The sequence below is a fragment of the Peromyscus maniculatus genome, chromosome 1, assembly GCF_049852395.1.
Source record: "Peromyscus maniculatus bairdii isolate BWxNUB_F1_BW_parent chromosome 1, HU_Pman_BW_mat_3.1, whole genome shotgun sequence".
Classification (NCBI taxonomy): domain Eukaryota; kingdom Metazoa; phylum Chordata; class Mammalia; order Rodentia; family Cricetidae; genus Peromyscus; species Peromyscus maniculatus.
In genome coordinates, this window is record NC_134852.1 from 30079186 (window position 1) to 30100047 (window position 20862).

At 52.6% G+C, this 20862-nt stretch overlaps 2 protein-coding genes across 2 annotated transcripts; one reads left to right on the plus strand and one right to left on the minus strand.

The window, feature by feature from the left end:
• Positions 1–4911: 4911 nt before the first annotated feature.
• Positions 4912–7980, minus strand: Bloc1s3 (biogenesis of lysosomal organelles complex 1 subunit 3). Its single transcript, XM_006994859.4, has 2 exons — positions 7712–7980; positions 4912–6799 (listed from the first exon to the last, which is right to left on the minus strand). The coding sequence occupies exon 2, from the start codon at positions 6788–6790 to the stop codon at positions 6200–6202; it is 591 nt and encodes a 196-aa protein (XP_006994921.3). The 5' UTR covers positions 6791–6799; positions 7712–7980; the 3' UTR covers positions 4912–6199.
• A 169-nt stretch (positions 7981–8149) lies between these two features.
• On the plus strand, positions 8150–20444 carry Trappc6a (trafficking protein particle complex subunit 6A). Its single transcript, XM_006994860.3, has 6 exons — positions 8150–8296; positions 18445–18512; positions 18664–18781; positions 19241–19324; positions 19435–19528; positions 20154–20444. Exons 1-6 carry the CDS (start codon positions 8213–8215, stop codon positions 20183–20185), a joined length of 480 nt encoding a protein of 159 aa, XP_006994922.1. The 5' UTR covers positions 8150–8212; the 3' UTR covers positions 20186–20444.
• The last annotated feature ends 418 nt before the right edge of the window (positions 20445–20862 follow it).

Genomic DNA, 20862 nt, shown 5'->3' on the forward strand with positions numbered 1-20862 from the left:
GCGGCGGTGGTGCACACCTTTAATCCCAGCACTTGGGAGGCAGAGGCAGGCAGATCTCTGTGAGTTCGAGGCCAGCCTGATCTACAGAGAGAGTTCCAGGACAGCCAGAGCTACACAGAGAAACCCTGTCTTGAAAAGCCAAAACAGGAAAAAAAAATTCCTTTAATAAGTAGACTGGGAAGATGCCTATGGATGAGGACCTGAGTTCAAGTCCCCAGCACCATTGTAAATCTCGGTGCAGCAAGGCATGCCTGTAAGCATGGTGCTGGGGGGACAGAAGCAGGAGAATCCAGGAGCTGAATGGCTCGCTGATCTAACGAAAACAGCACATTCCAGGTTCAGTGAGAGAGAGATCTTGTCTCAAAAACTAAGATGCCTAGGTTGGCTGCATGCTCCCATAGCCAAAATCCTGTGGACTGAAGGGCTGGCTGCCCTCTGGCCTTGTCCCAGTTTAGGGAGAGAAGGATTCCCCAGGGCTCCCAGCCCAGCCAATCCAGCAAAAACCCTGAGCTCCAGGCTTGGTGAGAGACTGTCTTAAGTAATAATAGTAACAACAACTAATAACAACGCCACCAATAATGTGCAGATTGTAAGGATGGAATGCTTGTTATGGAATATTATTTTAAGATGTGTTACTTTGTTTATGTTGCATTTGTTTAACTCTGTGAAGCTGTGTTACTGTGCCTGTCTAAAACATCTTATGGTCTAATAAAGAGCTGAATGGCCAATAGCAAGGCAGGAGAAAGAAATAGGCAGGGAGAGCAGGCAGAGAGAATATATAGAAGGAGAAATCTGGGAGAAAAGAAGAATAAGAAGTAGCCAGAGAAGGAGGAGGACTCCAGGGGCCAGCCACCCAGCTACACAGCCAGCCATGGAATAAGAGTAAGATTTCCAGAAGTGGGGGTTGGAGAGATGGCTCAGAGGTTAAGAGCACTGACTGCTCTTCCAGAGGACCTGAGTCCAATTCCCACCAACCACATGGTGGCTCGCAGCCATCTGCAGTGAGATCTGGTGCCCTCTTCTGGCCTGCAGGGATACATGCAGACAGAGCACTGTATACATAATAAATAAACATTTAGATTTACAGAAGTAAGAGAACAGGAAAAGCCCAGAGGCTAAAGGTAGACAGGATAATTTAAGTTAAGGAAAACTGGCAAGAAGCAAGCCAAGCTAAGGCCAGGCATTTATAAGTAAGAAAAGGCCTCTGTGCATTTTTGTGGGAGCTGGGTGGGGGTCCCCCCAAAAGAGCCCAAAACAACCCATGCCTATGTCAACCCCATGCTCAAATCTCTCCCCTGGGAGACGACATGTCTGCCCCTCCGCTATGGTCCCAGTGGCAAACCAAGACGCCATCCCACCAAAGTTTACCCAGAGGAACCAGAGTTAATTGGGCTCAGTTTCTGAGCAGGAGTCACCCCACTGGAAGGTCTGCAGCAGAGGGGTGATAGCTTCCCCATGGCTGCGTCCATGGAGCCCTCCCTAGTCCTTACCAGCTTGCATGCTTGGGCTCTCTCCTCGACACAAGGGCAGTTAGGACAGAGCTGCCAACAACTGCTTGGGAGGAGTTGCTGGACACCAGGTGAGGGGCACATGGCCTCCTCGTCTCCTCCTTCTGTGGGGGAAGCCAAAGGCTAAGAAGCCCAGCTGGGGTTGTCTTTTCAAGCAGGCCACAGTGGAGCTTCTGGAGGGGACAGTTAGGCTTGGAGGACAGTCTTGGACACCAGCACCTGTCATATACAGGTCCCTGCACACATGAGCACATCTGCACACACACACAGGCACCCTGCACACACACATGGGCACCCCCACACACAGGCACCCTGCACACACACACACACAGGAGCACATCTACACACACACAGGCACCCTGTACACACACATGGGCACCCCTGCACACACACAGGCACCCCTGCACACACACAGGCACCCCTGCACACACACACACACACACGAGCACACACACACACACACACGAGCACATCTACACACACACAGGTACCCTGCACACACACAGGCACCCCTGCACACGCACAGGCACCCCTGCATACAGCACATATACTAATGTAGAGAAGAAAGATACTCCGTGTTGATCTTCAGCCTGCCCGTGTACATCCATGGGCAAGCACATCTGCACACACACAGCCACACATACATCTCCCCCCGCCCCAGGTTTCTCTGTGTAGCCCTGTCTGTCCTGGAACTCACTCTGTAGACCAGGCTGTCCTAGAACTCAGAGATCTGCCTGCCTCTGCCTCTCGAATGCTGAGGTTAAAAGGCGTGTGTCACCACTGCCTGGCAAGAGGAAAAATCTTGAAAGGGGGCAGAGAAATGTTAGAATGTGCTAGATTCTTTCTTTCTTTTGGAGCAGGATGGGTACTGGGAATTGAACCCAGGGCTGCCCACGCTCTAGGCATACACAATATCTCTGAGCTACTGTCTCACCCCCCCCCCAAATTTCCTTCCATACAAGGTCAGAGAATCCTCATTAAGACAGAGTGACTCAGGGCCGGGTGGTGGCACACGCCTTTAATCCCAGCACTGGCACTTGAGAGGCAGGCTGATCTCTGAGTTCAAGGCCAGCCTGGTCTACAGAGTGAGTTCCAGGACAGACAGGGCTATACAGAGAAACTCCTGTCTTGAGAAATAAAAACAAACAAACAACATGGAGAAAAGGCCAGAGCCGAGAAATAAAGTCCCACAGGTAACTGGGAACAGAGATTTCCAGCGTAAAGAGCAGGTTGTGGCCTGAGGTCAGGAGCACGGCTTGCTGGGTGGGAGGAAGGCCACCACGATGCCACTTTGGCTGTGTCAGGTGTGTGATGGTGCTGGGGAGAAATACCACTTCAGGGAGGAGCTTGGCGAGTCGGCCGCGTCACCACAGAGCCTGTGACGTTCACTGAGGCCTTGGGAGGGCTCTGAGCAGGAGATGGAGTCACAGAGGAGGGAGTGAACTTGAAGATCGAGATCTGCTAAGAGGTTCTGGGACACTCCAAGCAAGGACGGTGGTGGTTTGGGCCGGGTGTGTGTGTGTGTGTGTGTGTGTGTGTGTGTGGTGGTGGTGGTGGTGGTGGTGGTACAGTAGCAGGGGTGACGAGTCCCCCGATGGGTGATTTGAATGTAGACCTGACAGCACTTACCAGACTCTGTGCACTGGTTGTTCCTTATTTCTTTTTCATGGCTTATCGCCATAGCAAAGAACTTCAAGTGGTGTGAAAGATGCTCAGAGTAGTAGCTGGGGCTGGAGAGACGGCTCAGTGCTTAGGAGCACTGGCTGCTCTAGGACTCAGCACCCACATGGCAGCCCACAAGGCCCTATGACTCCAGCTCTGGGGAATCTCATGCCCTCTTCTGGCCTCCACGGCACCTTCATCCTTCACTCATGTGCACGAGCACACAGAGACACACACAAATGACACAACTAAAGATAATAAATTCAGCTGGGCGCGGTAGTGTGCATCTTTAATCCCAGCACTTGGGAGGCAGAGGCAGATGAATCTGAGTTCAAGGCCAGCCTGGTCCACAGAACAAGATCCAGGATAGTCATAGTCAGGGCTACACAGAGAAAATCCTGTCTCCAACCCTAGCCACACACACACACATACACACACACAATAAGATTTGTTAAAATAATCTTTCCTTTGAAAACACTTATATGTGTATGGGCTTAGACACACATGTGTCACAGCATGTGTGTGGAGGCCAGAGGGGAGTTTGGAGGCTGGTTCCCTCCCACTATGGGTTCTTAGTTATCAGCCTTGGTGGCAGTCACCTTATCCTATGAGCCGTCTCTCCAGCCTTAACCTTTCCTTTTTTTTTTTTTTTTTTTTTTGGTTTTTCGAGACAGGGTTTCTCTGTGTAGTTTTGGAGCCTTTCCTGGATCTCGCTCTGTAGACCAGGCTGGCCTCGAACTCACAGAGATCTGCCTGACTCTGCTTCTCCAGGGCTGGGATTAAAGGTGTGTGCACCACCATGCCCAGCAGCCTTTCCTCTTTAGAAGTTGCTTTTAGGGACAGTTTGTCAGAGCGACCCAGAGCTAAGGAAATCATGCTGTCCTGTGGACCGGGACCTTTGCCCATGCTGTTCTGGGACCCGCAGCTTCTCCTGAGCCCACTCCCATTTCAACTGCCTCCAGGGCCATCACCTCAGGTCCCTGGGGAGGTCATGTGATCACCCTCTCCCAAGACCAGGCCACCTGGGGCCCATTACACCTCCCCCAAGTGCATGCCATTCTTTAAGACTCTACTCACAGCCAGGTGGTGGTGGCGGCGCACGCTTTTAATCCCTGCTCTCGGGAGGCAGAGGCAGGCGGATCTCTGTGAGTTCGAGGCCAGTCAGGGCTACAGAGTGAGTTCCAGGAAAGGCTCCAATCCAAAGCTACACAGAGAAACCCTATCTCAAAAAAAACAAAACAACAACAAAAACAACAACAACAAAAAAACAAACCCTCCCCCAAAAAAGACTCTACTCGGGCTGGAGAGATGGCTCAGAGGTTAAGAGCACTGACTGCTCTTCCAGAGGACCTGAGTTCAATTCCCAGCACCCACATGGTGGCTCACAACCATCTGCAATGAAATCTGGCTCCCTCTTCTGCATACATAATAAATAAGTGTTAAAAAAAAAAAAGAGATGCACTTCAGCATCTATATTTAAAAAGAAAAGACTCTACTCACAGTGCCAAAAATATATCTATAAAGAAGTCAACCCCGCCGGGCGTTGGTGGCGCACGCCTTTAATCCCAGCACTCGGGAGGCAGAGGCAGGCGGATCTTTGTGAGTTCGAGGCCAGCCTGGGCTACCAAGTGAGTTCCAGGAAAGGCGCAAAGCTACACAGAGAAACCCTGTCTCGAAAAAACCAAAAAAAAAAAAAAAAAAAAAAAAAACAAAAAAAAAAAAAAAAGAAGTCAACCCCTAGAACTATTTATAGATGATTTTATTCATGTCTCTCCTACTGGGCAGGGGCTGCTATTGTACCCCAGCAAGGCACCCCTAAAATAAGTGGTTTAACAATATACTAATATACTAAGTGTATTATCAAGGCAAACATGAAGGGCCCTGGTTCTCTTTTTTTTCTATTTTAGTTTTTTTAATTTTATGTGCATTGGTGTTTTGCCTGCATGAATGAATGAGGGTGTTGGATCCCCTGGAACTGGAGTAACAGGCAGTTGTGAGCTGCCATTTGGGTGCTGGGAGTTGAACCCCAGTCCTCTGGAAGAGCAGTTAGTGCTCTTAAGTGCTGAGCCATCTCTCCATCCCTGGGCTCTGATTTTCTAAGAGCTTTACCTTGAGATTTTTATTTATGTGTGTTGGGGGGGGGGATATGTGCATCAGCGTGCAGGCACCCATGAAGGCCAAAGGGGGCGTTGGATAAACTGGCGCTGAGGTTACAGCTGGCTGCGAGCTGCCAACAAGGCGTTGGGAACCACCTAGGGACGGCTCCAAGGGCTGTCAGTGCTGCGACCACCTCTCCAGGGCCCAGCTTCACCTTCCACAAGCTAGGCAGGTGCCTCTGGGACCCTTCTCTGGAGAAATCCCCATTCCACTCACCCTCGGCTCAGAAGGGGAGACCCCGGAAGTGACTTCATGGCCTCGTCAGAGTGTCTCTCCTACCTCTCCATCCTACAAGTCAGCTTGGGACTGGGATAAAGGGAACCAGGCGATAAGACAAAGGAGGTGAAGTCAGGACCCAAACAAGCAAAAATGAAACTTTGATCCTCAGTGCCAGAGGTCAGAATGTCTTGTAGCGACCATAACACCAGGGGGCGCTGCCCCCGACCAAGGCCTAGCTTGGTTCCTACATCTGGCCACCGTGGTCTGCAGGGTGTGTGGGAAGGTCTCCTTGGGTCAGCAGTGGCATCCTTTGAGGATGTAAACTAGAGGGATCCCCACCCCCCACCCTGCGCCCCAGCCCAGACCCACGGAGGTTTCACTAGAGAAATCAAAGCCCAGCCTAGCCCCAGAGTAAAGCGTGATTGAGGAAACAGACCAGAGTTGATGTCCACAAAACCTGGACCGAGTTTTGGGGCTGGGGAATCCCAGAATTGTGCTACGAATAAAATCAGGCCAAACCAAAGAAAATGCCAGGACTCGGCTCCTGTCGGCACAAACCAAAGGCTACCACGCATTGGGGGCCCGCGGTGATCCGGGATCACGGACAGAGTCGGGTGCGGGGTGGGAGGGTGGGGAGGACACACAGTGTCAGCCTAAGCTCTCGATCCCGGGTCCTGCTCCGGCTCGATGCCCGGTACCCCTCGTATGTCCGGCAGCAGGCGACAGCCAGCCACGATGTCCAGGCGCTCGGCGAGCGCGCAGAGGTCCCCGCGAGCCAGGCGCACGCTGTGGGCGGCCGCCAACCCCGTGGCCTGGGCAGCCGCCAGCCTCCCGGCCAGGGCGGCCACATCGCGGCCGGCGCGGCGGTACACGCCGCTCACCGCGGCCGCCACGTCGTGGTCCAGGCGCGTCTGGCTATCGGCCAGGCGCAGCTGCAGGAGCGAGCGCGCGGGCGCCGCGACCGGGGCCTCCTCGGTGCCCCACGTCTCCGCCGCCTCGCGCTGCACCACGAGCGGGGGCAGGTCTCCCGGCGCGGCCGTGGGCTCGGGCTCCGGTTCCGAGTCGGTCTCCGCTGCCTCCCCGGCCACACGGAGCCCCGTGGGGCGGCCGCGCGTCGGGCCCGAGGGACCCAGGTAGAGCTCCTCCTCCTCCGACGAGGACGCAGACAGTTCCGAGTCGGTCTCCGCCGCTTCCCCCGGCACCACCGTCCCCGGTCTCCGCCGCCGACCCTGGGACGACGCCATGGCGCGCAGCTTGGAGAAGAGGAGCGCGGGGACGTGAGGTCCGGAGCACCAGCCCCGCCCACCCCCAGGCAATTCCGGCTCGGCCTCGGTGTCCCCTGGTGTGCGCACGGGTGGGAATTCTGCCTCTCGGTATCATTCGTGCGCACATCGGGGACACCGAGGACCGGCCAAGCAAAGCTTTGGAACTAGGTCCTGCGAGGTGGCTTCAAGGGGAGGAAAAGCACTTGCAGCCAAGCCCGAGGCCGTGAGTTCGACACCCGCCCCCCCCCCCCCCCCGCACACATGCACACGCACATGCACACACGCACGCACACGCACACACACATACATGCACGCACACGCGCGCACATGCACACGCACACACACATGCACACACACACACACGCACGCACAATGCACACACACGCACACATGCACACGCACGCGCACACACACGCACGCACAATGCACACACACACGCACGCACACATGCACACGCACACACACATGCACACACACACGCACGCACAATGCACACACACGCACGCACAATGCACACACACACACACGCACGCACACATGCACACACACACGCACGCACAGTAAATATAAAGTAACAATAACGCCTTTAATCCCAGCACTCGGGAGGCAGAGGCAGGCGGATCTCTGTGAGTTCGAGGCCAGCCTGGTCTCCCACAGTCCCAGGCCGTCCAGAACTGCACACTGAGTCCCTGTCTCAACATAATACCTGCCAAAGTAACTTAAAGAGCTCCGTAACCGGAGTGCCCGGAGTCCTCGGGCACAGCCCACGCCCTCCCCCGTCCCCCGGGGCAGCTCCCGGGCAGCGCAGGCGCCAGGGAGGCCGGACACAGAGAGGACGACCGCCCTAGGGGACACGAACGGGGGTCACCGACACCACAGTCCACACCCAGAGGGCCATACCGGGTCTCCGGAGCTCCGAACCCGAGCGATCCGACGCCTGGCGGAAGTGAGGCTGTGGCTCCGCGTAGGGTCACATGATCGAGGTCCGGCCAATGGGAAAGCGTTTGGACACGTCGCTTCCGTGTTCTTATTTTGTTGTCTGTTGCGTTATATATATATATTATATATGTTATATTTTGGATAATTCTGTAGGACACATGAATTGTTTATCTTTTATTTTTTTAAACTGGGACCGTCACTTGAATCAGAGACTCAGCCAATAGGAAGGTCCGAAGACCCGGAAAATAGCGAGGGAAGCGAAGTAAGGGCGGAAGACGCTGAGGTGCGCGGCCCACGGAGGGGCTCGGTGGCCCCGCCCCCGCGTTCCCCAGTTTCTGCGCTCCCCGCGCCGGCTGAGGGGGCGGGGCCGGAGCAGAGCACCAATCAGGACCGGTTCTGCCCCCTGAGCGGACCAATGGGAGCCGGAAGCGTCGTCCCGGGGCGCGGGGCGCGAGGAGGCGCATGGCGGACGCGGTGCTGTTCGAGTTTCTGCACACCGAGATGGTGGCGGAGCTGTGGGCCCCGGACCCAGGCCCTGGCTCGGGGGTGAGCGGCACGCCGTGGCCTCGGGGGTGACTTCTCGGTGGAGAAGTGGGGTGCGATCGAGCCTTCCTGGCCGGTCATTGCTGAGGTGCAGTGAGATGACCCGGAGCAAGGCGCTCGGTTCCGGGCCCGAGCCGTTGGTAATTAGGGTAATTGGCTGTCATTAGGCGCGGATGAGGACACGCCTCACCACTCTGTGGGCAGCTCAACATCTTAATCTCCCTGTCCTTCGGTTTCCTCAGAAAAAACGCACCCCGGCAGCACCCCGACTCTTGTGTGCCCGGTGTGAGCCGGGATAAAGTCTGTGCAGATCGCATTGCGTCCCAGCACACCGTGGGTCTTGTAGTAAGGCTTTGTTCCAATGGTTAGTAAAGACCCCACCCGGTGATGTGGAGGGTGTTGCTGGGATCACTGAAGTATTGTCACCCATAATAGTCCCTACCACTTACGTGTCCCTTTGTGCTGTCCTGGGTCTTCCACCCCATCCCGGGAGGTCAGCCTGACCCTCCGTCTGAGTCATGAACAGGCTGCTTGCACTGAGGTCCTTGCAGACAGATACTCTGCTCTGTATCACCTTGACTCTTAATAAAGGGTTCACAGATAGCTTTCCGTGAGTCTGCAGAGATGTGAACTTGCCGGCTCCTTCTTCTAGCAGCCCCTCCTGCCGTCCCTGTTTCCCTACTGGGGTCCCACAGCTGACATAATAGAGTTGGTGGGAGTGAGGCCTGAGCATCAGGGCTCAGGAACCTCCCTGACTTTAAACTACATGGCAGCTCTCATGGCTTCCTCTGGATCGTTCTTTGTGGGAGTTCAAGGCCTGGTGTAGAGACTGGACTGCCCTCTTTATTATTTTCTCTCTTTTCGTCCCCGATGCCCCCCACCCCCCTATCCCCTAAGCATGGAATTCTTGAGGCGGGTTTTCACTGTGTAGCCCAGGCTGGCTTCTGGTGACCTTCCTGCTTCTCTCTGCCTGGAAAGTGCTGGAATAGGTGTGCAGACTCCAAACTAAACTTCCTCACTCTCTATTCCTTCTCTGACTTGGAAAAAGCGCCTCTGGATCAGACTTGGGCCTTCTGTGTCTGATTTGTGTGCTGTGCTCCCAGTGTGGCACAGTCAGCCTCTGCATCCCGGGGTGCGGCACCTGGAGTCAGGGTCTCTCACCTATTCTAGTCTCTAACACGTGACCCTCCTGCCTACACATCCCAAGTGCTGGGGTTGGAAGCACAGATTCTTTTTAATTACATCTATAATGATTATTTACGAACTTTTTATTTCCTAAACAGTATGGTATAACTATATAGCAGTGACATTGTATTAGCATTATAATCATCTGGAAAGGATTTACAGTCTATAAGAAGGCTGGGTGTATAGCTCAATGGAAGAACTCCTGCCTAGAATCCCCCAGTGAGGGGCTGGGGTGTGGCTCAGTGGTAGAGCCCCTGCCTAGAATCCCCCAGTGAGGGGCTGGGGTGTGGCTCAGTGGTAGAGCCCCTGCCTAGAATCCCCCAGTGAGGGGCTAGGGTGTGGCTCAGTGGTAGAGCCCCTGCCTAGAATCCCCCAGTGAGGGACTGGGGTGTGGCTCAGTGGTAGAGCCCCTGCCTAGAATCCCCCAGTGAGGGGCTGGGGTGTGGCTCAGTGGTAGAGCCCCTGCCTAGAATCCCCCAGTGAGGGGCTGGGGGTGTGGCTCAGTGGTGGAGCCCCTGCCTAGAACCCCCCAGTGAGGGTCTAGGTTCCATCCTCAGCACAACAAAATAAAGCAAGGTCTGTGGAGGAGTGTGTGGGCTTGTGCACACACTCCATCTCATCAGAAGGACTTGCAGTCTATCTGGGGAGGTTAAGTGGTCAGGTCTTAGAACAGCGCCCGAGACAGACAACTTACCTTGGTTTTCAGGACTGGGGTTTTGGAAGGAGGTCCTTGTTTGGGAAGCTGCGCAGTCTCTGGGGACAGTTGAAACAGAAACTCAGTCCCTCAGCTCCAGAACTGTGTGGGGTAGGGGTCTGCCTGACCCAGCTGCTCTTGGCTGTGTACAGTGTCGCTTGTCCCGGTGCTGACCACATCTTTCCCCGCGTCCTTTGTGTCCTGCACCTCCTGTTCTTTCTAACTGCTGAGTGGCCAGGCTCCGTCTGTTCACAGGGGCAATAGAGAGAGCCCCTGCTTTGTCTCCTCCAGGAGAGTAAGAGACTCACAATGGCAAAGCTCTGCCATCTCCGTGTCTGGTGAGACAGCTGTGGTGCCGGCTTCTCCTCTGACCATCTTTCCTGCCCTTCCCCTGCTGTCTGTTGTCTCCTCACTGTAGTCGGATTTTCTTTGGGCCATCAGCTCAGCTCACAAAGGCTGGCCTTAGCTTAGGCTTGTTTTTTGTTTTTTGTTTGTTTGTTTGTTTTGTTTTTTTCTTGAGACAGGGTTTCTCTGTAGCTTTGTGCCTGTCCTGGAACTCACTCTGTAGACTGAGCTGGCCTTGAACTCACAGAGATCCTCCTGCCTCTGCCTCCTGAGTGCTGGGATTAAAGGTGTGCACCACCACCGCCCGGCTTAGGCTTGTTTTTAACCAGCTCTTATAACTTAAGTTAACCCGTTTCTATTCATCTGTGTTCTGCCACATTAACACCTGCCCTGCTTCCTCCCTGTCTCCTTGAGTGCTACGGGCCACAGGGATATGAAATAGAGATTCAGCTCTATATGATAAAGCTATATCTAGAAGGATCAAGGAATCCTTCTGGAGGGGAAGTCAAATATCAAGGAACATTTGGTGTTACTCGGCTTTTTAATTTATCAGCTGTTTCCTGCTATGGATTTCTTGTGCGCTCATAACTTCCCCAAGAACTTTTAACAGTGTATTTTACCTGAAATTCTTCCCTAGCATTCTAGGTTAAAAATGGCAAACAATCTCTCTCCTAACATAACGTAAACACCCTTCCAGAGACACTGCCTAGGAGACAGGCACACAGCTTTGTGTCTTGTGCAAATGAAGTTCAGACCCTCCTCTCTCCCAGCCTAAATGGCATTCCAGAGCAATTGAGTCAGAACAAAAGGGTTTTTTGCATACCAGGTGCAGTGTAGCTTTGAGACAGGTTTCCTAGCTGCCAGTGAAGTTACCCCGCCCTGCAGGTATATGGCGGTTTTATTTTAGTGACTTATAGAATCTTTTATCTAACCACCTGTAAGATTGTAGTTTGAGCACATTTATTATAGACTCATACATTTCACCTAGCCACTTGTAAGAATGTATTTTGAGCACATAAGTTCCCCTTCTGACTTATTCCAGGCCTTATCCACTCACCTCCATTCACTCCCCTTTTGGGTTGCAGATGAAGCTGGCTATCACTGCTCTGGTAGGGAGCTTGGAAGCTTTGCTTGGTATTGGAAGAGTCAGGCTGCTGGTGAGACAGAGACCAGTGCCGGGAAATGGAGGGGAAGGAACCGAGATGGAAAAGAATGAGGATGAAGAGGTTGGGGCAGAAAAGAGAGCTGTGAGAGGACAGGGGAGAAGGGACTGGACCCAGAGGAGCTAAATATAAGCATAGGATTGAAGCTGTGTAGATAGACTTTAATCTCAGAGGAATAAAGGAGATGGATGACAGAGCTCAGCATACTTAGATTCTTTTCCCTCAGATTACCTCTGGCCATTCATAGCGTCTTCCCCAGGACTCTAAGAGAAATCTCAGGGCAGGACCCCTGAGGAAATTTCAATGCCCAAGTATCCTCTGCACCTCAATTATCTCCTCCTACTTCCTCTCTCTGCTTGGACGTCCCACCTATACCTCCTGTGTAGCTATTGGCCATTCAGCTCTTTATTGAACCAATCACAGCAATATATCTTCACACAGTGTACAAATATCCCACAACATTTCCCTCTTTTTGTCTAAGTAAAGAAGAAAGGTTTTAACTTTTTTTCCCAAGATTTATTTATTTATTATGTTTACAGCGTGTATATCTGCAGACCAGAAGAGGGCACCAGATCCCATTACAGATGGTTGTGAGTCACCATGTGGTTGCTGGGAATTGAACTCAGGACCTCTGGAAGAGCAGTCAGTGCTCTTAATCTCTGAGCCCTCTCTCCAGCCCAGGTTTTAACTCTTAACATAGTAAAATTATATACAGTGAGAACAATTATCAGGTAAGAATTACATTCACGATGTTCAGTCCATTTATATTTTGCATATTCAGAGAAAATACTCTATTATCTATCTTATCTTGATGAATTAAAGTTTTATACCTAAACCATTTTCTGTCATAACTTTCCATCCTACAACTATCTTTTAAATCTCAAAACATTTTTTAGATAAACAATTTAAGCTTTTATGTCTTTCAAACTTAAACACTTTATATCTCTTTTTTTAAAGATTTATTTATTTATTATGTATACAGTGTTCTGCCTGCATGTTTCCCTGCAGGCCAGAAGAGGGCACCAGATCCCATTACAGATGGTTGTGAGCCACCATGTGGTTGCTGGGAATTGAACCCGGGTCCTCTGGGAGAGCAGCCAGTGCTCTTAACCACTGAGCCATCTCTCCAGCCCTGTACCTCTTATGTAAGCCTTTTTTTTCTGAATTTGTTAACAGTGGAAACTGTAACTCTCTAGTCTTCAACCCCATCAGAGGCCCAAGAAGGATATACTATTACCTGAGTAAACAGGAAGTGCAGAGCAAACAAGTTCCATAACTTTAGAAATGACAGACATCTGGCTGCCTGGACATCTGCCTCTGCACCATTGGGCACCATCTTCAGCCTGCAGACCTAGAATATCTGACAGACTTCTGTGGAGCAGGAATTTTGAAGGACTGTCCTGCCTTGTCTTGGCAAAGTTTGCAGTCACCTTTGTGTCCTTCTTGTTCAGTTTGGACAGTAACTGTCAGCAGTTGAGGCAAGGACAGTTTCTATGCCCAATGACTAATTTTGCCACAGTGAAAGCAAGCTCCATATGGAGGTTCTTCGATGCCCATGATCATTTTATGACGTAAATTGGTGCTACTATGAGCAGATACGTCTCACTGTCATGAAAAGCTTTATGTTACTAAACCATTTTAAATGTCATATGCTTTACATCTCTGAAGTATTTGAAGAGCATCTGTCTATATAAAATATATCTCTATTTGACCTCGAAAACATACTTAACATGTCTACAAGTTTGATTGTTATAGATGACTAACTACTAACCTGTATTTCTTAATTGTCGTGAATGGCTTATAATATTTTTCTTTTGGTTTTTTGAGACAGGGTTTCTCTGTTGCTCTGGCTGTACTGGAACTCTCTGTAGACCAGGCTGGCCTCAAACTCATAGAGAGCTGCCTGCCTCTGCTTTCCAAGTACTAGGATTAAAGGCATGGGCCACTACCACCCAGCATTATAATAATAGTTTTTAAGGACTAGAACTTTATGTTGCATTTTTAAATGACCTACATAGGTACAATACCTTAAAGTAAGTAGAAACATATATACATAAACAATAATAACCTTAAATTTGCATCAATATACAAAAATTCATACCAATGTAAAATAGCTGAGACTAGTAGTTGCTTTTTTAGTTTGAAAGTAGATTCAATAATCTACCCTTTTATCCTATCATTTCTATAACCCCTCTTTTTCTTTTCAGACTGAGATCCCTGAATCTAATCTCCTTTGTTCAGCTTTTTCCTGATCATTACCAATAACAACTTGTAACCAACACCCCCAAATGATGACAAACATCTATAACCCACCAAATGACCAAAAACCACCCACTCCACCTCTTGGGAATGTGGGCACTGTGTTCTCTAGACTGTTTCCTGTTGTTTGAGGTGATGGCATCTTTATGGGACCCTGAGACAATGGTGATAATGTCCAAGTCCTGGGAGAGCTAACTGTTGTCCCGTCGCATTGGTGGGAAAGTGCAGGGCTTATCTGAAGTCCTGGCTGGACAGTCTGTGAGGCTGGACCATCTCAGCTAGCAGCTTTGAAGTTGTTGTGGATGTAGAGATTTGAGGAAACTACAACAGATTCTGAGATCCAGCATTCTGAGAGGCTGGATCGCCTGGGCTGCTTGTCTTCACTGATGTCTGGTCCTTTTATTCTGAAAACACAAACTTTCAAAGGTAACACATACGTCTGCATTAGCACAAGTGTGGAATGTGTGGTGTGCATGTCGGTTAAAGATGATTTTTGTGCCGGGCGGTGGTGGCGCACGCCTTTAATCCCAGCACTCGGGAGGCAGAGCCAGGCGGATCTCTGTGAGTTCGAGGCCAGCCTGGGCTACCAAGTGAGTTCCAGGAAAGGCGCAAAGCTACACAGAGAAACCCTGTCTCGAAAACCCCCCCCAAAAAAAAAAAAAAAAGATGATTTTTGTTCTATGTTTGAGCAGATAAAGGCATCTGTCAACTTTCTAAGTCCATTTGGCCTGCATAACCGAACTGTAATATAAATCTCCATCCATGCCATATGAAAGTATGGCATGTATAATAAGTCACGAGGACTCTGTAGCCAACAGTATTTATCATGTCTCATCCAGTCTCAAAGCTGTTCCCTTGTCGAGGGATCAGCATATCTGTCACCTGTCTTGGAGTCTTTCTTGGTTCTTTTTTATGTCTGTGGCCAAGATTTTCAGGGGGCCTTTCTCAATCAAATTTGATCTTTATTAATTTTGAAGAGCCATAACTTTTTGTTTCCTGTGGAAACAAAGGCATAACCTCTCCCTCAACATAAGATTTTTTTTTACTTCCATTTTGAAGACATTCTTAAACTATATAGGTTGGTTTAATGTAGCAGTTTCCATAATCCAATGTCTCTCAGCAGCTCTTATTTTGTGTACATGAGCATTAAAAAAATTCAAATTTAACAAAGCACCATTTAAGGTCCAAACTCCCTGTTTTAAAATATTTTCCATCCTTATGTGGCTTTTTAAAATATTACTTTACTCCCTCTTTAAAGATTTTACTTTTGTATTTTTAAACTATTTTTCCTATGACTGTATATGTCTATATCTTTCTTTTTTCTTTTCCCAGCACCTAAGCACCGTTTTAAGCATACTACACCTTTTTAGCGGTTTTCTGTGTCTGGACCTGGCTTTCGGTGGGTCTGTTGTCTTCTTGGACCGTGAGACCAATCCTAAACTGTTAGTCGGTGGCTAGCGCTGGCTCCAGCCCCCTCGGTTCCCGGAGAGACTAGCCTCGTGCCAGCGGGTATCTGCCAGAGGCGCATTTATGGCCCCAGCTCCGGGAAGTTGTGGAGTCCACTTTCCAGAGTCCCCGCAAGCAGAGAGGCCCAGGCAGCGATTGCGATTGGGGCGGTGCTGGCTGCTGTGACTTTTCTTTTTGTGTGGGCGCCAAATGTCTTTCTCTGTCCCATCAGCCAGCTCCCAAATAATGACACGGAGACTTTTTTTTTTCCCCCAAGACAGGGTTTCTCTGTGTAGCTTTGTGCCTTTCCTGGAACTCGCTTTGGAGACCAGGCTGGCCTCGAACTCACAGAGATCCATCCTACATGGAGACTTTTTATGAATTATAAAAGCTTAGGCTTAATTTAGGCTTCTTTTCAACCAGCTCTTATCACTTAAATGGGCCCATTTCTATTAATCTAGGTTCTGTCATGTACAGCCCATCCTGCTTCCTCTGTGTCTCCGAGCATCCTCCACGCACGCCTCTATTATCTCCTTATGTCCTCTCTGCCCAGAAGTCCCGCCTCCACCTCCTGTCTGACTATTGGCCGATCAGCTCTTTATTAAATCAATCACAGCAATGTGTCTTCACACAGTGTACAACTATCCCACAACACCTCGCCCCTGAATCCGTGACCCAGCCACTCCGGTCTGTTCAGGTCAGCAGCGACTTAATTGACCCTTGCCCAGGGACAGGCAGAGGGAAGCCAGAGTGACAACAGCTGTGTCTGTCACCATCACTGAGTGGGTATGGCCTTGAGCCTCATTGCACATGTGGGTAACTGAGGCCACTGTATCTAGGTCACACATCCAGGCTGTCCATCCCTGGGAGTGTGACGTTTGTGAAAGGAAAACTTGAGCTTGCTAGCGACCCCTCTGACCCCTCCCCATCCCAGCTCGGCTGGTGGGCCCGCCCTGTGTCTGCAACCAGGAAGCCTGAGCCACAGAGGGGGGGACGTTCCTTGTAACCCTAGGGACTCCTGAGCAGGGACACATTTATTCCTTAACAGTAGAGCTGGCTCTGCCTCCAGGAATTGAGGGGAACAGTGGCCACCAGGGTCCCCAGGCTGGCCAACCACCGGGCTATTCTAGGTTCTGGAACTTTGGAACATAGCCACCTCCTTTACAGGGTTCTGCTCCAGGTAACCTGGACACAGATGGACACAGATGCACACCCCATGTGCAGGGTGCCAGAGTAAGGCTTAAGAGGTTGATCTGTGGTTTGAATGCCCCTGGCCCCTTCTCTCACCGCTAAGGATCCCAGGGGACTGCTGCTAAGGCGACCTTCCTTTCATGCAAAAAGAAACTGAGGCACAGACATTCTGTGCCACCCCATCTCCCTGGTCCCTCCACCTTCGGGAAGTGTGAGGGTGCAATACCAGCCCAAGGGTGACAGATGTGACAGGATCTCCCGCACGCCACCCTGCAGGTCAGCAGCATCTCTCTTCGGCATGTCTGATCCGCCACCACGGCCTCTCTTCCTAGGCTGTGCCGGAGGAAGCCAGCAGAGCCCCCCCCCCTCCTGTGGGAAGGTGTGTCATCTCTGCCCGTTTGGGTGAGGCCTGGCTGCTCAGTGGTGTGTTCCTGCTACATTTATTTATTTTGTAAGGAGCAGGCCATGGCATGAGTGTGAAGCTCACACACAGCTTGTTGGTTTTGAAACAGTCTTGCTCTGCAGACCGGGCTGGCCTTGAACTCAGATCCGGCTGCCTCTGCCTCCCGAGTGCTGGGATTAAAGGCGTGCACCACTGTACCTGGTCAGAGAACAGCTACAGGTAGTCAGTTCCCTCCTTCCCTGTGAGACCCCAGGACGTAACTCAGGTCGTCAGTCTTGGCATCCAGCACCTTACCCACTGAGCTATTCTGCTGGCTTGCTTTGATGTTCCGTTTTGTTTTTATTCTTTATATTTTGTTTTTGTTTTGTTTTGTTTTTGAGACAAGGTCTCTCTATTATGTAGCTCTGGCTATTCTGGAACTCACTATGTGGACCAGGCTGGCCCTGAACTCACAGAGATCCACCCACCTCTGCCTGCAGAGTGCTGGGATTAAAGGTGTGCACTGTTGCTGGGTGGTGGAGTTTGAGGCCAGCCTGGTCTACAGAGCGAGTTCCAGGACAGCCAGGGCTACACAGAGAAACTATGTCTCAAAAAAAAAAAAAAAAGGGTGAAAGGGTGTGCACTTTCATGCCCAGCTTTTGGGGGCGGCGTCTGAGACAGGGATATAGCCCAGCTGGCCTCAGGTTTGTGATTCTTGTGCCTCTGCCCCCCAAGTGCTGGGTTCATAGGTGGCACTGCCATGCCTGGCTAAGACCTGGATTTGAAACGTAGATGCCCTTCACCCAGGCCCCCTGCACTGAGCTGGCACCGTGATTGGTGTGTTGAGGTGAGATTGGATACAAGGTCTCAAGCCCCCCTTCCTGGTGAGCCTCGCCCCTAACCCTCTTCTGTAACTGTGGGAGACGGCCTCAGTTAGCCCAGGCTGGTTTCAGCTCACTGTGGTTGAGGATGACCCCATGCTCCTGGTCCTCACACCTCTGCTCCCCAAGTTTGGGGACTATAGGAGTACCCCACCACACCTGCCTTGAATTTTTTTCTCAAGATAGAGTTCGGCCAAGTTTCCCACACTGGCCGTGAACATACTCTGTAGTTCAGGCGCACGGTTGACCTTCCCGCCTCAGCCTTCCATGACAGGTCTACAGTGGCCTAGGGCAGCTTCTTAACCCTTCGGAGCCCGGTTCCACCCCTGGAGTGCAGCCTGCCTTGGCTCCCCAAGGTTGAGCACCTGGAACAGCATGCCTGCTCAGCCCAACCCCCCTTCTCCGGTTGGGTGTTTGTGCCAGCCACTGATGATCTCGGTGAACTTGGCCCCAACCTCACATGGGACAGACAAGAGGGCTGGGCTCAGGGACTCTACCTGGTCAGAAGACCAGGATCAGATAGAAGGATCTGGAAGCTGAGCTTTCCTGGCCAAGGAGAGAAACCTGCGCAGCGTCCCCTGAGCCTCCCTTTCCTGGCCTTCTAGGGAAAGAAGAAGAGCCTGTCGGTCCTGGAGGGCCTGGGCTTCCGCGTGGGCCAGGCTCTGGGCGAGAGGTGAGAGGCAGCCCCACCTGCCTTCCGCTGCTGCCGGGAGGGTGGGCAGGCCGATGCTGGGGTTCCTGCTGTCAAGACCGAGGGTGGGGAAGCTTTCGTGGGCCCACACAGGTACTGGATGGGCCTGGCTTCATTCCACATCCTCATCCAGGCTGCCCCGCGAGACGCTGGCCTTTAGAGAGGAGCTGGACGCTCTCAAGTTCCTGTGCAAAGACCTGTGGGCTGCCACGTTCCAAAAGCACATGGACGGACTCCGCACCAACCACCAGGTGGGTGTGAGCTGGCCTGGCTCAGCCCCAGCACCTGGCCTCCAGGTTGGGGGCAGTGGCGACCCCACAAGAGAATGCCACAGTGTGCCCCCCCCCCAGGACTTGGGAGGCAAGAGCCGTAGATTGCCATCATCATCATCTGCCCCTTCTCCTTGGAGCCCCTCGGGGAAGCCAGGGCTGCGGTGGGGTGTGTCAAGGCCATTTCTGCAACTTCAGCCCGCCTGTCAGGAGTGAGCCCTCCCCAGGCAGCTGGTGGCCTCGACATGATGATTCTTGTCCCAGGCTGTGGTAGTCCCCGTGAACACCCACGCCACGCCCACTCCCTGTCACTGCTTCCTGGCCCAGGGCATCGGCCTCTCCTGGCACTCCTGGGTACCCAGGCCCGGCAGCTCTGCAGGATTGGGGACTGGGGTCCTTCCCTGGTCCGTGCCCAGCCCGTCCCCTCTTTTCTGTCACCAGGGGACCTACGTGCTGCAGGACAACAGCTTCCCCCTCCTCGTCACCATGGGCTCGGGGTCACAGTATCTGGAGGAAGCTCCCAAGGTATTGGGGGCGGTACAGGACACGCCTATCTGCCCACCCCCTGCTAGGCCTCTCCTGGGGCTCGGGCCTGGCCTCCCCTCTTCCCACAGTGGTCTGTGTCCCCATCCTAGTTCCTGGCCTTCACCTGCGGCCTTCTGTGCGGCGCCCTCCATACGCTGGGCTTCCAGAGCCTGGTCACCGCCTCTGTGGCTGCCCTGCCCGCCTGTAAGTCACTGGGGGAGGGGTGCTTTGCATCCCTTAACTGTGGTGTAGGCTTTGGGGCTTCCCCATCCCTGATGGGTCCCTCATCAGTCTTGGGAAGGGAAACCAGATTATCAAACCACATCTGACATGGAATTTGAGGCCCAGAGACCACTAGCGTGAGCACATCCATGTACCCAGTTTGTGTCCCTGGGGTGCCTCTAAGGGTAGAGGCTAGCAGAGGACCCAGTGGGACATCTTTGACACCCTGGTCAAGCTCCCAAAGGCTTTGAGGAGTGGCAACTCACCACCCATCTGCTGTTATCGTGACCCCATAGGGCACTGCTGGGCCTGAGCCCTGCCCCCCCCCCCCCCCCCAGTGAGCAGCTGCCACCCCCTCCTTGGCACTGTGGGGACCTGCGGTGAATGAGCAGGACATGTCAGGAGCTCAGGCCAGCCCTCCTGCCTCCTACATGTTCAGCCACCCGTCTCTGGGCTCCTCCATGATCTGGGATGCAGGCCAGTTGGGTGGGGGTGGTAACCCCGCGACCCACTCCAAGGCGCCCCAGGCTGTTGGTTCAGGTGAACAGCCAGCCTGCTGACAGGCTTCCTGTCCCAGCCCCAGTTCAGGGTGGCCCTTCCCTTCCAGGTAAGTTCCAGGTGGTGATCCAGAAGTCCTGAGGACCCCAGGCCTGCCCTGCCTGACCCCAGCCTCAGGAGACTGGTACCTTGGCCCCGTCCAGCTGGTCACCTTTGCAGGTGGCTTTGAAGCTGGAGTTCACAGGCTCTGAGGTGATCGCGTGCTTCAGATGAGGGAATGGAAGGAACTGGAGGGTCCCAGGAGGCAAAACCATCCAGTGACTCCAGGATGGGCATGGAGGGACATTAAGGCCTCTGTCACCCGGATGGCGAGTGCTCAATAAAGTTCTTTACATGGGAACAGACCTGTGCATGTCCCTCTGCACCCACCCCACCCTGAACACCTGGCCCCGCTCACGGGCTCTGCCAGCCAGCAAGTCTGGGGCTGCCCTCGGCCCAGCAGGGCCCGGCGAACGCAGCCTCACCCTGCCGCCTCCTGGTTGTATCTGTAGCATCTGAGGCTGCACTCGGGCCTGGACTCTGCACCCAGGACTGCAGACCGAGGTGGGGCCGAGACCCCAGTGGAAGGAGCAAGGGCCACTGGCTCTTTGTTAGTTATGTGTACGTCTGCCGAATCCAGTCCTCCGCAAGGGCAGCAGGCTCTGTTAACTCCTGAGCCATCGCTTCAGGCCCCCAGCCCCAAGACAAGGTCTCTCCCACCCGACAGGACAGATGGTTGCTCTTGCTGAGGACCCAGGTTTGATTCCCAGCACCCACAT